Source organism: Heteronotia binoei, chromosome 19 (assembly GCF_032191835.1).
Source record: "Heteronotia binoei isolate CCM8104 ecotype False Entrance Well chromosome 19, APGP_CSIRO_Hbin_v1, whole genome shotgun sequence".
Classification (NCBI taxonomy): domain Eukaryota; kingdom Metazoa; phylum Chordata; class Lepidosauria; order Squamata; family Gekkonidae; genus Heteronotia; species Heteronotia binoei.
This window is the reverse complement of record NC_083241.1, coordinates 39,300,610-39,315,840: the sequence shown is the minus strand read 5'-3', so window position 1 is coordinate 39,315,840 and position 15,231 is coordinate 39,300,610. Positions and strand designations below refer to the sequence as shown.

Below are 15,231 nucleotides of genomic sequence, written 5' to 3'. Positions count from 1 at the left end.
AGAGCACCCGTGCACGGGCCTTCTCTGTTACAGCTCCGTGCCTCTGGAACCAGCTCCCGGAGGAGGTGCGGGCTCTGCGGAATCTGGACCAATTCCGCAGGGCCTGTAAGACCATTCTTTTTAGGCAGGCCTTCGTAGATGGCTGACAAAAAGATGGCTGTTCAATCCACCAAATTGATCCTATTTAGTGACCTCCGCCACTGTGTAAATGAATAGAATAGCGCCAAGAACAAGAACATCACCGCTGCTGTTAAATTATGGAATGGTTAGATAATTGGAATGGTTTTAGATATTGTTGTTTTAAATTATTGTATAATTTAAATGCTATTTTAAACTTAGTGTATATTGTATAATTTTATTGAACCTGTTGTTAGCCGCCCTGAGCCTGCCTAGGTGGGGAGGGCGGGATATAAATAAAAAATTATTATTATTATTGCTATCAAAAAGTCTTCTTAATATCCAGCCGGTACCTTCCTGCCCTTAATTTAAACCTACTATTGTGTGTCCTCTTCTCTGTTGCCAACAGGAAGAGGTTCCTGCCCTCCTCTAAGGGACGGCCCTTCACTTGTTACCAGCCTCTCCCCTTCATTCCATCCCAGTACTATAAAATCTGCTGGACCTGGACAAGAGGCCATGTCTGTGAGGCAGAACCTGCCATTTTAGTCTCTATTGTCACTCTGCAGTTTTAGATTTTATATATTTTAAATTGGTCTTTTATTGTTGGTTGTTTTAATGATGCGACCCGCCCTGAGCCTGTTCTACAGGAAGGGCAGGCTAACAATCGAATTAAATAAATAAATGAATAAATAAATACTTCAAGAGAGCAACCGCGTCCCCCCTTCAACCTCCTGAAGAGTCTGGAGACCAAGTCCTATGAGATAAGGTTGAGGGAGCTGGGGATGTTTAGCCTGGAGGGGAGGTGGCTGAGAGGTGATAGGATCACCATCTTCAAGTCCTTGAAGGGCTGCCCTATAGAGGATGGGGTGGAATTGTTTTCTGTGGCCCCAGAAGGTAGGACCAGAACCAATGGGTTGGAATTAAATCAAAAGAGTTTCTGGCTCAACATTATGAAGAACTTCCTGACCGTTAGAGCGGTTCCTTAGCGGAACAGGCTTCCTCCTTGGGAGGTGGTGGGCTCTCCTTCCTTGGAGGTTATTCAACAGAGACTAGATGGCCATCTGACAGCAATGAGGATCCTGTGAATTTAGGGGGCAGTATCTGTGGAAGCTCAAATACCTTGGCCACCCAATGAGAAGGGAGCACTCCCTGGAGAAGATCCTGATGCTAGGAAAAACAGAAGGCAAATGAAGAAGGGGACGGCAAAAGATGAGATGACTGGAGAGCGTTACTGATGTAACAAACACGAATTTGGGCAGACTTCGGAGGATGGTGGAAGACAGGAGGGCCTGGCATGACTTGGTCCATGGAGTCGCAAGGAGTCAGACTCACTGTGCGACAGAACAACAACAAATCTGTGGATTTCCTGAATTGTGAAAGGGGTTGGACTAGATGACCCTGGAGGTCCCTTCCAACTCTATGATTCTGTTATTCCTCTTCTCCAGACTGAACATTCCCAAGTCCATCAGCCTTTCCTCCTAGAGCAGGGGTGGGGAACAGTGGCTCTCCAAACGTTTTTTGCCTACAACTCCCATCAGCCCCAGCCATTGGCCATGCTGGCTGGGGCTGATGGGAGTTGTAGGCAAAAAACATCTGGAGAGCCACTGTTCCCCACCCCTGTCCTAGAGCTTGGAGATCCTCCTCCTTGCTCTCCTCTCCACTTGCTCCATTCCGTCCACATCCTTCTTGAAGTGAGGCCTCCAGAACTGCACACAGGATTCCAGCCATACCCTGACCAATGCAAGGTACAGCGGGATAGTCAGAAGTAATATTCAGGAGTAAACGAGAATATTGGAAGCCAACTTTTTAAAACTCCCAGGGTTGTCTTTTCCGTTACTTTTATGCATTTCTGCGTCTTCCCATGGTTTGATACGGGCTTGCTGTCTTGATTCGGCTTTGATTCTGTCCTTCGAAACTCATTTTGTTGGTCTTGCAATATTGTGGGGGGGGGGGGTTTCTTGAGTCGGTTTGCATCAGGTTTCTGGCTGATTCTCGAGGTTTCATGCTCAGAATCACAGCTCTACACAACCCGGTGCCCAGCCTACACAGAGCATCACCCATAGTTACCAACTCTGGCCTGGAGATTTGGGGGTGGACCCTGGGGAGAGTAGAGAATAAGGTCTCCGCAGGGTCTAGTGCTCTGGAGTCTACCCTCCAAAGTAGCCGCTTTCTCCAGGGGACCTGACCTCTGTAGGCTGGACATCAGTTCTAATTCCAGGAGTTCTCCAGGCCCCACCTGGAGATTATGTGATGTTTGTTGGTTTCTCACTGCAGAAAATGGAATGCTGAACTAGATGGGACCTAAGGCAATAGTTTGCTTAGGGTGGTCAAACCAACCATGAGTCAGCTTCGGAGGGGTCAACATACCAAGTCAGTTTGGATTTGTGGACCGCCATGCCGAAAACCACTGTGCTACGGCACTCCTTCACATTTCACAGTCAGGAGCTGATACCGTCCAGCAAGGCTTTTTTAAGTACAAAAAAGTCCAGCCTGAATCTATTTGCATATTAGGCCACACCCCCTGACATCACTGTTGTTTTGCACAGGGCTTTTTTGTAGAAAAAGCATTTGCATATTAGGCCACACCCCCTGATGGCACCATTATTTCACACCGGTTTTGTTAAAAAAGCCCAGCAGGAACTCATTTGCATATTAGGCCGCACCCCCAACACCAAGCCAGCCAGAACTGCGTTCCTGTTCAAAAAAAGTCCCACCGTCCAGAATTCTTCCAATTTCCACCAGTGGTTCCGAATGCGTGCCATTGTTTCCCCGTATAAATATCTCTCTTTTTTTGTATTTTTGGTTTTAAAAATTGTGTGTGCATGGGCTCGTGCCTGGAAGTCTTGGCAACTTCTGGCAACCCCTACTGGGAAATGGAGAGTGTTCAGAGAAAGGGCTTTCTTACAGCTGCCTATGCCTCCCACTCCTGGTATTCCAAGGAGAACTCCCTTACAAGTACTTGCCCGGGTAGATCGTGTTTAGCTTCCGAGATCTGATGAGATTGAGCTGGCATAGGCTACAGGGGTCAGAGCCCCCACATAAATCCTAAAAGCCCTGTTTGCCATCAAGTTAATTGCTTGTTTTCAGCTTTTACGAGAAGAGGCTACAAAAAAAATAATAAAAGGATTTGCAATGAGATGGTCATTGTAAAGTTCCATTATCAAACCGAGGCTGAACTAGCATGTTGTAAGAGATCTGTGCATTTTCCACGCTATCAGTCGGCCGTTTTATGGGTGCTGACAGTGCAAACCTAGGCAGAGTTAAACCACCCTGTGCCCACTGGAATCAGAGGGCTTAGATGGGTGTAAGTCTGTTTAGGATTGCACTGTAAGCATCTCGCACTTTCGGTCAACGTTATGCCTAAATAATAAGAGACAATGATTTCCCCACTAATAACCATAAATCTGTTTAAATTGCTCTTTTATGTGTGGGGTTTTTAAAAAAATATTCTGCTTGCTTCCGTTAGCTACTTCGGAGACTGCTCATTCTGCAAAGATCGTGTGGGAGGAACCATGATTAATAGCACATATAAAGTTACATATGCCTGCTTTTTTAGCGCTTGTCTCTCTTTTATTTTCACATTATTTCGTATTGCAGCTGCACACAGTGGCGCAACGTCATTTGCCCTGATCCAGCTAAGACGATCACGGATTACCAAGAGGCTTTTTTGCATATATCAGTTGCTGAAAAGGGGATTTGGACTTGTTTTCCGACAAATAAGTACATGAACTGGAAAACACCGAGGCTGATCTTAATTTGTCCAGTAAAAAACCAAGACAACAATTGAAGGAATGCCGTTCTTCGGACTTCATTTGCCACGTGTGTTAGTTTTTTAAAAAGGTAAAGGTAGTCCCCTGTGCAAGCACCGGTCGTTTCCGACTCTGGGGTGATGTCACATCATGACGTTTCCACAGCAGACTCTTTATAGGGTGGTTTGCCATTGCCTTCCCCAGTCATCTATACTCTCCCCCCAGCAAGCTGAGTACTCCTTTTACTGACCTTGGAAGGATGGAAGGCTGAGTCAATTTCAAGCCGGCTACCTGAACCCAGCTTCTGCCGGAATCAAACTCAGGTTGTGAGCAGAGAGCTCGGACTGCAGTACTGCAGCTTTACCACTCTGCGCCATGGGGCTCTGGTGTGTTAGTTACCTGCCTATAATTGCTGTCCTGTGTGTCTGTAACTTAGCAGGCAGCATTTTTTGGGGGGACAGCTGCTGTTCCGGATAAGAAACGGAAACCACAGAAAAGAATGCAAAGACACAAAATAAAGACAGAGTGGTTTGATGGTTACCCTGTCAAACTAGGATCTGGAAGGCCTGCATTCAAATTCCGCATTCTTGCCGGTAGACATTGGCACAGTCACACACTCTCAACCTAACCCACCTCAAAGGGTTGTTGAGAGAATAAAATGAAGGAGGGATAATAATGTATGTTGCTTTGGGGTTCCCACTTGGGAAAAAGGAGGACTCTGAATGCAGCAAATAACCAGGGCTTTTTTTTTGCATATTAAGCCACACCTCACTGGTGTAGCCAATCCTCCTGGAGCTTACAGTAGGCCCTGTACTAAGAGCCCTGTAAGCTCTTGGAGGATTGGCTACATCATGGGGGTGTGGCCTAATATGCAAAGGAGCCCCTGCTAGAATTCTATCCCTGGACCCTGTACTAAGAGCCCTGTAAGCTCTTGGGGGATTGGCTACATCAGGTGGGTGTGGCCTAATATGCAAAGGAGCCCCTGCTAGAATTCTATCTCTGGACCCTGTACTAAGAGCCCTGTAAGCTCTTGGGGGATTGGCTACATCAGGTGGGTGTGGCCTAATATGCAAAGGAGCCCCTGCTAGAATTCTATCTCTGGACCCTGTACTAAGAGCCCTGTAAGCTCTTGGGGGATTGGCTACATCAGGGGTGTGTGGCCTAATATGCAAAGGAGCCCCTGCTAGAATTCTATCTCTGGACCCTGTACTAAGAGCCCTGTAAGCTCTTGGAGGATTGGCTCCATCAATGGTGTGTGGCCTAATATGCAAAGGAGAGCCCCTGCTGGAATTCTATCTCTGGACCCTGTACTAAGAGCCCTGTAAGCTCTTGGAGGGTTGGCTTCATCAGGGGTGTGTGGCCTAATATGCAAAGGAGCCCCTGCTAGAATTCTATCCCTGGACCCTGTACTAAGAGCCCTGTAAGCTCTTGGAGGATTTTTTTTTACATCAGAGGGTGTGGCCTAATATGCAAAGGAGTTCCTGCTACCAAAAAAGGTGTGCAAATAACTAAATTAAATCAATAATTGCAAATACATGAAGCAGGTTCCTTTGGGATTATAATACAATGTGGTAAGTCATATAAGCCATTAAAAGGGTGCTGAATTTTTTTCTTTTTTTTGGGGGGGTGGCATTTTGGCCTCTAATAAACTGTGTCCAAAATAATAGTTGGTCCTCCGCCAACCCTGTCTGTATAAATCGCAGATTTTTATAATCTCACCTGCGTCCAGATTGGGGGCCATTCTACAAATTGTTTTTGTGGGAAGCCTTATTAAGGGCTAATGAGATTTCCGAGTTCACAAATGAGATACATATTTATTAGCCCCCGTTAAGTCTCTTCAGGCAACGGCTGCTGTTGCGATTAAGGAAACGACATTTCTGGGATAGACTTGAATTATGTTGAATGGGGGGAAAAAATTAAGTGCTTTCTTTCACTTCCTCTTTCCCTAATGAAATGTGCCTTTGTAATTAAGGCTGCGATGAAAGCATTATTATAGCACTAATAATATCAGGCCGTTAAAGGACAAGTTTGTGCTCTTTTTTTGCAAGGATCTTTTTGCAACACATTAGCAGAGCAAGCTGAAGCAGAGTAATTAAGGTTGCCAACTCCAACCATTCCAGCAGGTTGGGAAATTCCTGGAGATTTGGGGGTGGAGTCTGGGAAGGTCAAGGTTTAGGAGGAGAGAAGAAGAAGAAGAAGATGATGATGATGATATTGGATTTATATCCCGCCCTACGCTCTGAATCTCAGAGTCTCAGAGCGGTCACAGTCTCTTTACCTTCCCACACACACACAACAGACACCCTGTGGGGTAAGTGGGGCTGAGAGAGCTCTCCCAGAAGCTGCCCTTTCAAGGACAGAGTCTCAGAATGGCTTACAATCTCCTTTCCCTTCTTTCCCCACAACAGACACCCTGTGAGGTGGGTGGGGCTGAGAGAGCTCTCACAGCAGCTGCCCTTTCAAGGACAACTCCTACAAAAGCTATGGCTGACCCAAGGCCATTCCAGCAGCTTAAAGTGGAGAAGTGGGGAATCAAACCCGGTTCTCCCAGATAAGAGTCTGCGCACTTAACCACTACACCAACTGGCTCTCATGTGCAACATCTAGGGACTTCAGCAGAGTATAATGCCAGACAGTAGACCCTCCAAAGCCCCTTTTACAGTGCATATGCTGCCAATGTGCAGGTGTGGTTTCCTCTCTTTTAGGCGCAAGAGTTATTACCTGTTTCTACAGCCACTTTGTTGGTTTGTCTCCTTATGGCCAGTTCTTCCCAAGAGGAGAGCTTGAAGACTGGATCCAGAGCAAAATTTCCATGTTTAAGGTTGCCAGCCTCCAGATGGGGCCTGGAGATCTCCCGCTTTTGCAACTGATCCCCAGCTGGCAGAGATCAGCTCCCCAGCAGGAGAATACGGCTGCTTTGACAGGTGGACTCTAGGACATTGTCCCATGCTGAGGCCCCTCCCCTCCCCAAACCCCGCCCTCTCCCAGCTCCACCCCCAAAGTCTCCAGGCATTTTCCAACACAGACCTGACAACCCTACCATTTAGGGCTTTAAAGATAGGTACTAGAACCTTGGGTCTCATTCAGTAGTCAGTCTAGAGCCAGTGCAGTTCGTAGAGCTCAGGTTATATAGACATTCTCACAGATCGTATACGTGCTGCGTCAGACTTACGGTATTCCCACTTGCATTTCTGTTTGCGCATGACCATGCAACCAATTTCCGGTCCCTGTAACATACAGGGAGAGAAGCTCTAGGTGTTGCACACAACTTTGCCTGAGCGGAGCTGCGCAGTCTAGCTTCCTGTTTGCGCATCATGCCTTAGGAACCGCCTTTCCCCACACGTGCCCCAGGGAGCACTTCAGTCGGGGTCGCGAAACCTGATCTCGATCCCCAGCATTGAAGAGGCCACGCTCAAGATGACTAGAGCCAGGGCCTTCTCTGTTGCAGCTCCTGCCTGGCGGAATGAACTGCCTGAGGAGGTTAGGAGCCTGCGAGAGCTTTCACAGTTCCACAGGGCCTGCAAAACGGCGTGCTGCCACCAGGCATTTTTGAATTCAAATCGGCAGCAATAGAAAGACAGAAATCAATCCATCTAGTCAACCTCAAACTTCATATTGTGACTGGGGATCTTTTTCTTACAGGACATCCAGCAGAAATACTTGAATAATAAAATTCTAAACATCGATGGAGTTGTAGTATCCGCCATCTTTAATACAGTTTTAATACGTCAATATATCAGCTCTATAAGCTCCTTCCATTGTTTTATCTAATTGTTTTGTATGTTTTTGCAGCCCCGTGGTGCAGAGTGGTCAAGAAGAAGTACTGTGATCTGAACTCTCTGCTCATGACCTGAGTTCTATCCCAGCGAAGGCTGGTTCAGGTAACCGGCCGAAGGTTGACTCAGCCTTCCATCCTTCCGAGGTCGGTCAAATGAGTACCCAGCTTGCTGGGGGGAAAGCGTAGAAGACTGGGGAAGGTAATGGCAAACCACCCCGTCAAAAGTCTGCCGTGAAAACATTGTGAAAGCGACGTCACCCCAGAGTCGGAAACTACTGGTGCTTGCTTGCACGGGGGGACCTTTCCTTTTGTATATGTTTTATTTATGATGCACTTGTATTTTTATCTTTTGTCTAATAATATTGGTCTTGTGACCTCTTAATGTGAGCCACCCTGAGCCTGTTTCGGCGGGGAGGGCGGGGTACAAGTCGAATAAATAAATAAATAAAATCATGGGATATAGGTCTTTGCACCAGAAGTGAGTTTGCTACTCTGTCCCACACGGAAGAAACAATATCTCTCTCTCTCTCTCTCTCTCTCGTTTGTGTGTGCCTACCTGTTATATAGAAGGATGTCAGGTTTCCATATCTGGCCATCAGGAAATCGTACGTTCTTCACGCCGGGGTAGTCAGACATATTCCATTGCAAATAATAGTCAGTCCAATACTGACAAGAGAAAAAAAAAAGGGATTAATTTAATTTTCTACTAATAATACCTTGTTCAGTTGGGAATTGCGTGCAGTTTAACTTTTCCCACCACCACCACCACCACCCCCGAAGACATTGGGATTCAGTACAGCATAATAAGAGTGGACAACTAATGAGGCCAGGGTTCGAAATCCGGCTCGCTTGAAAAAAAACACTCTGAGTGACCTTTGTGAGGAGAAAATGGAGGAAGGAAGAAATGTGTGTGCCACTCTGAACGCCTGGGAGACAAAAAGAGATAAAACTCTGTACCAGTTTTGTGTTTATCCATGGGGGGAAAGGATTGCCAGCCCCCAGGTGGGACTACAAAACACCACAGGAGAAAGCTACACATGAAAGATTGACAATGGGATCTGGAATGTATGAGAAGTAACCCTTACCACAGAGGGTTTGATACCCCAAGTAATGGAGGAAGGACTGTTTACTTCTTTTCAGCATTTCCCTTAGGAACTGTTTCTGAGACTGTGTCTGAAAATTTAAACGGACTTTTTGAAGACACTTCGGACTTTTGTATGAATATACTGACGGGCTTTTGCTTCATGACTATTGCTGACTATTACCTCTAGGATGAATTTTGACATTTTGAAGAATGTTGATATTGTTTCTTTATTGTGTATTTAGTAATCTTGCAGCTACGATACTTGGTATTCTTTTTTATTTACACCGCCTCCAGGTGAGGCCTGGAGACCTCCCAGAATTGCAGTTTAGCTCCAGATGACAGAGACCAGTTCCCATGGAGAAAATGGCTGATGTGGAGGGCGGATCATGTGAAGTCCCTCCTTTCCCTAAACCCCACCCTCAAGAGTTGCCAGCTCCAGATTAGAAAATATCTGGACATTTTGGGAGTAGAGCCTGAGTGAGATTTCAGGGGTGGAGCTTGTGGGAGGGCAGGGTTTGGAGAGGGGAGAGACTTCCGTGAAGTATTATGCCTTAGAGCCCGCCTTCTAAAGCAGCCATTTTCTCCAGGGGAACTGATCTCGGTCACCTGCGTAAATTGTAATCCCAGGAGATCTCTAGCTACCATTTGGAGGCTAGTGCCCCTACTGCCCTCCCCAGACACCATCCCGCCGCCCAATGTGCCGTACTTTCCCTGACTGGATTTTGAAAACATGAAAATTCCCCCTCCCTCCCAACCACCCACTTACACATAGGAGGCTCTGAAAGGAATTTCAATGTGTTTGTGGCCAATAGTTCATGCCATCTCAAGCATAAAATTGGAATATAGCAGTATTTTTAAAAGTCTGTGCGTTCCCTTCAATTACATCTCTCTTTAGAGCCATAACGGCAGTCCCTTTTTGAGCGGGAAATGATTAAACTGTAATAACCGATTAGAAACGTATGAGGCTGGTTTGCCGAAAGAATCTCTCTGTGCTGATAAGACTCGCGCTCAAATTCGCTTCTCCGAAAGGAACGACGTTGGGCTATTACTAGAAAAATGCCTATGGTGAAAATTATTCTCTGTTTTATATTTCCCTGTCCTTATGGGGGGGAGGCATTTTAAATGGAACAGTTAACTCTTAAAAGGAGATGACTCAATTACACAACCTCATTTTTATGTATTTAGATATTTATACCCTGCCTTTCTCACCAAAGGAGACTCACAGTGGCTCACAGAATTTTTCATTTTATCCTGGGAACAGCAACCCTGTGAGGTAGGTTAGGCTGAGATTGTGTGACTGGCCCAAGGTCACCCAACAAGCTTCTATGGCAGAGTGGGGATTCGCTCAAAAAGACTAGTGGTTGCAAACCAATACAGGGCCAATTACTAATTAACTGATTCATGGAGGATTCGTAAGAGGAGAAATTTATCAGTGGCTACTAGTCATGTGGCACAGAGTGTTAAAGCTGCAGTCCTGCAGTCCTAAGCTCTGCTCACAACCTGAGTTCGATCCCTGGCGGAAGCTGGGTTTTCAGGTAGCCGGTTCGAGGTTGACTCAGCCTTCCATCCTTCCGAGGTTGGTAAAATGAGTCCCCAGCTTGCTGGGGGGAAGTGTAGATGACTGGGGAAGGCAACGGCAAACCACCCTGTAAAAAGTCTGCCGTGAAATCGTTGTGAAAGCAACGTCACCCCAGAGTCGGAAACGACTGGTGCTTGCACAGGGGACCTTTCCCTTTCGCTAGCCATGTTGACCGAGGGAACCTCCACATTCAGAGGCAGTCAACCTCTGAATCTCAGAGTCAGGAGGCAGCATCAGGGGAATGCCTCTATGCCCTATTGTTGGCCCTTAAGAGGAACGGGTCAGCTCCTGTGTGAGACAGGATGCTGGACTAGATAGACCCTCACTGGTCTGATCCAGCAGGTCTCTTCTGATGTTCTTATGACCTGCAAACTGAATGCAACTAAACAAGATGTTACAGTGGGAGCCTAGTGATTATGTTAAATTTTGGAATTCTCCCCAATTCAATCATCCACAATCCTTAATCAGTCATCCAACCCCGCCCCCTCCAGATTTTAGCGGTGAAACAACCCTCTTTGAGCATCTCAGTGACCCCACCTTCTCAGAGGAAGAGCCCAAGAAGCCAAAGTCAATGGCTGAAGAGGAGAAGAAGAAGAAGAATTGCAGATTTATACCCTGCCCTTCTCTCTGAATCAGAGACTCAGAGCGGCTCACAATCTCCTATATTTTTCTCCACCCACAACAGACACCCTGTGAGGTGGGTGGGGCTGAGAGGGCTCTCACAGCAGCTGCCCTTTCAAGGACACCTCTGCCAGAGCTATGGCTGACCCAAGGCCATGCTAGCAGGTGCAAGTGGAGGAGTGGGGAATGAAACCCAGTTCTCCCAGATAAGAGTCCACGCACTTAACCACTACACCAAACTGGCTCTCTACTTGACAAGGTTGCCAGCCTCCAGGTAATGGCCTCTCTTTGTCTTAACCTAGGAGCTGCCCTCTGACTCCCTCCTCTGTCTCCCTTTGTCTTCTCACACTCCTCACATGGCCTTCCATGGAGATAGGGTTGCCAATCTCCAGGTGGGGGCAGGGGATCCCCCGATTTGGAGGTCCTCCCCTTTCAGGGTCATCAGAAGCAAAGGGGGGGAATGGTCTGTTGAGCACTCTATTATTCCCTATGGAGACTGATTTCCATAGGGTATAATGGAAAATTGATCTGTAGGTATCTGGGGCTCTGGGTGGGGCTGTTTTTTGACGTAGAGACACCACATTTTCAGCATAGCATCTGGTGACTCTCCTCAAAGTACCTCCCAAGTTTCAAAAACATTGGACTGCAGGGTCCAATTCTATGAGCCTCAACAGAAGGTGCCCCTATCCTTCATTATTTCCAATGGAGGGAAATCGTTTAAAAGGTGCGCCGTCCCTTTAAATGTGATGGCCAGCACTCCCATTGGAGTTCAATGATGCTTGTCACAACTTTACTTCTGGCTCCGCCCCCATGTCTCCTGGCTCCACCCCCAAAGTCCCCAGATATTTCTTGAATCAGACTTGGCAACCCTACATGGAGACCCAAGCCTCAGCAGGTCTCACCTGTAGAGGAACTGCTCTCATACTCCCACACACACGATGCTGGGGAAACTGCTCATTTGCAATAAGGAAAGTATTCTTCAGATCAGGCTTTTCTCTCTCTTTCTTTCAGCTGCAGGATCTACTTGAAGAAACATCAGATGACTTTTCTTTTCTTTTCATTTTTTGCAAAATGGTACTTCTTGGGCAGTTGATTTACTGCACTCGGGGTGGAATTCTCGCAGGAGCTCCTTTGCATATTTGGCCACACACCCCTGATGTAGCCGATCCTCTGAGAGCTTACAAAAAAGAGCCTTGTCCGCTCTTGGAGGATTGGCTACATCGGAAGGGTGTGGCCTAATATGCAAAGGAGCTCCTGCTAGAATTCCACCCCTGATTGCACTCAGGTTCATGCTTCTACGACTGGGCAAAACTTTGCTCTCTGCACCCAATATCCCAGGGGTGGCCAACGGTAGCTCTCCAGATGGGGTTTTTTTGCTACAACTCCCATCAGTCCCAGCCAGCATGTCCAATGGCTGGGGCTGATGGGAGTTGTAGGCAAAAAACATCTGGAGAGCTACCATTGGCCACCCCTGCGAATATCCCAAGAGGTGCTTCCTGGCAGGATCCTAGCCAGGGCAGCAAGAATTGGGAGCTCCACCACCTGCCTGTTGTACAGCTGGGGTCAATTGGCCCTCAGCCTATTTAACCTGTGGCCAGGGAGGAAAGCCTTGTGAGGGCAGTTGGTTCACCAGCTTCCTATCTCCAGTGTCAAGCCTCCAGAGTGTGGGGACCAGCTGCCTTTTTCTTCTTAGGGCTGCCAGTCTCTAGACCACGGCTGGCCGAACTGTGGCTCTTTCACACCTACAGTGTGGCTCTTGAAGCCCCCCCGGCCAGTTTGGAGAAGACATTTCTCTCTTTAAATCGCTTCGCCAAGCCAGCCAGCCAGCAGCTGGGGAGAATGTATTTAAAGTTTTGTTGCTTTGTCCAGGGGTAGCCAACGGTAGCTCTCCAGATGTTTTTTGCCTACAACTCCCATCAGCCCCAGCCAGCACGGTCAATGGCTGGGGCTGATGGGAGTTGTAGGCAAAAAAACATGTGGAGAGCTACCGTTGGCCACTCCTGTAGTGTGTATATCCTGCCCCTTCTGCTCGTACTAACGGCTGACAGCCTCCAGGTGGGGCTGGAGATCTTCAACTATGACAGTGTATTCCCAGCGAACAGAGATCAGTTCCCCTGGAGAAAATGGTGGCTTTGGAATAGGGTTGCCGATCCCCTGGTTTGGAGGCCCTTCCCCAGCATCAGGGTCATCGGAAAGCTGGGGGGGAGGGAAATGTCCGCTGGGCACTCCTTTATACCCTATGGAGATCCTTGGGTATCTGGGGCTCTGGGGAAGCTGTTTTTGAGGTAGAGGCACCAAATTTTCCGCATAGCATCCAGTGCTTCTCCTGAACCCACCCTCCCCCGCCCCCGCCTTTGCCAAGTTTCAACAAAGATTGGGCCAGGGGGTCCAATTCTATGAGCCCAAAAATAAGGTGCCCCAAACCTTCATAATTCCAAATGGAGGGCAGGCATTTCAAAGGCGTTGCGGTCCCTTTAAATGTGATTTCCAGAACTTCTTTCAGAGTTCAAGCATGCTTGTCACACCCTAGCTCCCAGCTCCACCTTCAAAGTCTCCTGGCTCCACCCCCAAAGTCCCCAGATATTTCTGGAGTCAGACCTGGCAATCTTACTTTCATTCTCCATGTCCCACCCCTCCCCAGACCCTGCCGTCCTCATCTTCCACCCCCAAATCTCCAGGAATTTCTCAGATTACCCTGCCTGGTGTGGGTAAACTCCTGCCTTCCATTGTCCATGGAAGAAACTGGGAGAGGAGCTTGGGTCATTTTGCTCCTCCTTCCCCCCCACCCTCCCCCCCCAAAAGGTATTGCACAAACTTTGCTTCTTGTTCTGGATTTCTCATAGAGTTAAGCAACAGCTTGGAAGGGGTTTGATTGAAACATCTTAATTGTATTGTTGGAACTCTCTGTCTGGGGCAGTGATGCTCTGTATTCTTGGTGCTTGGGGGGAGCACAGGGGGAGAGCTTCTAGTGTCCTGGCCTCACTGACAGACCTCCTGATGGCACCTGGGGTATTTTGGCCACTGTGTGCCAGAGTGTTGGACTGGATGGGCCATTGGCCTGATCCAACATGGCTTCTCTTATGTTCTTATGTGTGACACAGAGTGTTAGACTGGATGGGCCATTGGCTGATCTAACATGGCTTCTCTTAGGTTCTTATGTGACACAGAGTGTTGGACTGGATGGGCCATTGGCCTGATCCAACATGGCTTCTCTTATGTTCTTCTGTGACACAGACTGTTGGACTGGATGGGCCATTGGCCTGATCCAACATGGCTTCTCTTATGTTCTTATGTGACACAGAGTGTTGGACTGGAGGGGCCATTGGCCTGATCCAACATGGCTTCTCTTATGTTCTTCTGTGACACAGAGTGTTGGACTGGAAAGGCCATTTGCCTGATCCAACATGGCTTTCCTTATGTCCTTATGTGACACAGAGTTTTGGACTGGATGGGCCACTGGCCTGATTCAACATGGCTTCTCTTATGTTCTTATGTGACACAGAGTGTTGGACTGGATGGGCCATTGGCCTGATCCAACATGGCTTCTCTTATGTTCTTATGTGACACAGAGTGTTGGACTGGATGGGCCATTGGCCTGATTCAACATGGCTTCTCTTATGTTCTTCTGTGACACAGAGTGCTGGAGTGGATGGGCCACTGGCCTGATCCAACATGGCTTCCCTTATGTCCTTATGTGACACAGAGTGTTGGACTGGATGGGCCATTGGCCTGATTCAACATGGCTTCTCTTATGCTCTTATGTGACACAGAGTGTTGGACTAGATGGGCCATTGGCCTGATCCAACATGGCTTCTCTTATGGCTTTCATTTTTAGGCTTCCCAGATCCAGGTTGGGAAATAGCTGGAGATTTGGGCAGCAGGACACAGGGAGGGCAGAGACCTCAGCACGGTAGAATGCTTTTGACCACGGGTGGCTAAACTGTGGCTCGGGAGCCATATGCAGCTCTCGCACATATTGCGCGGCTCTCTAAGTCCCCCACTGCCCTGTCGGCTGGCATAGAAAGTCATCTCTCCCTTTAAATCCTTTTGCCAAGCCAGCTGGCATCTTGGGAAATGTACTTCAATTTAAAGTTGCTTTCTTTCCATCTCTCCCTCTCCCATCTATTTGCCTGCCTGCCCTCAAATATCTGGCGTTTGTGTCTTGCAGCTCTCAAACATCTGACAGTTCATGTCTTGCGGCTCCCCAACATTTGATGTTTACGCCACGTGGCTCTTACATTAAGCAAGTTTGGTCAACCGGCCATAGACCAAAGCAGCCCGTTTTCTCCAGGGGAACTGAACT

The 15,231-nt window shown here is 47.8% G+C and overlaps 1 protein-coding gene across 1 annotated transcript in view; it reads right to left on the bottom strand.

Annotated features, from left to right (window-relative positions):
* The window catches only part of CHRNA7 (cholinergic receptor nicotinic alpha 7 subunit), a 115,926-nt gene that overhangs the window by 33,225 nt on the left and 67,470 nt on the right, over positions 1-15,231 (bottom strand). The window contains exon 4 of the mRNA XM_060259935.1: positions 8,201-8,310. Coding sequence (XP_060115918.1) covers positions 8,201-8,310 — 110 coding nt within the window. The remainder of the gene's footprint in view (positions 1-8,200; positions 8,311-15,231) is intronic.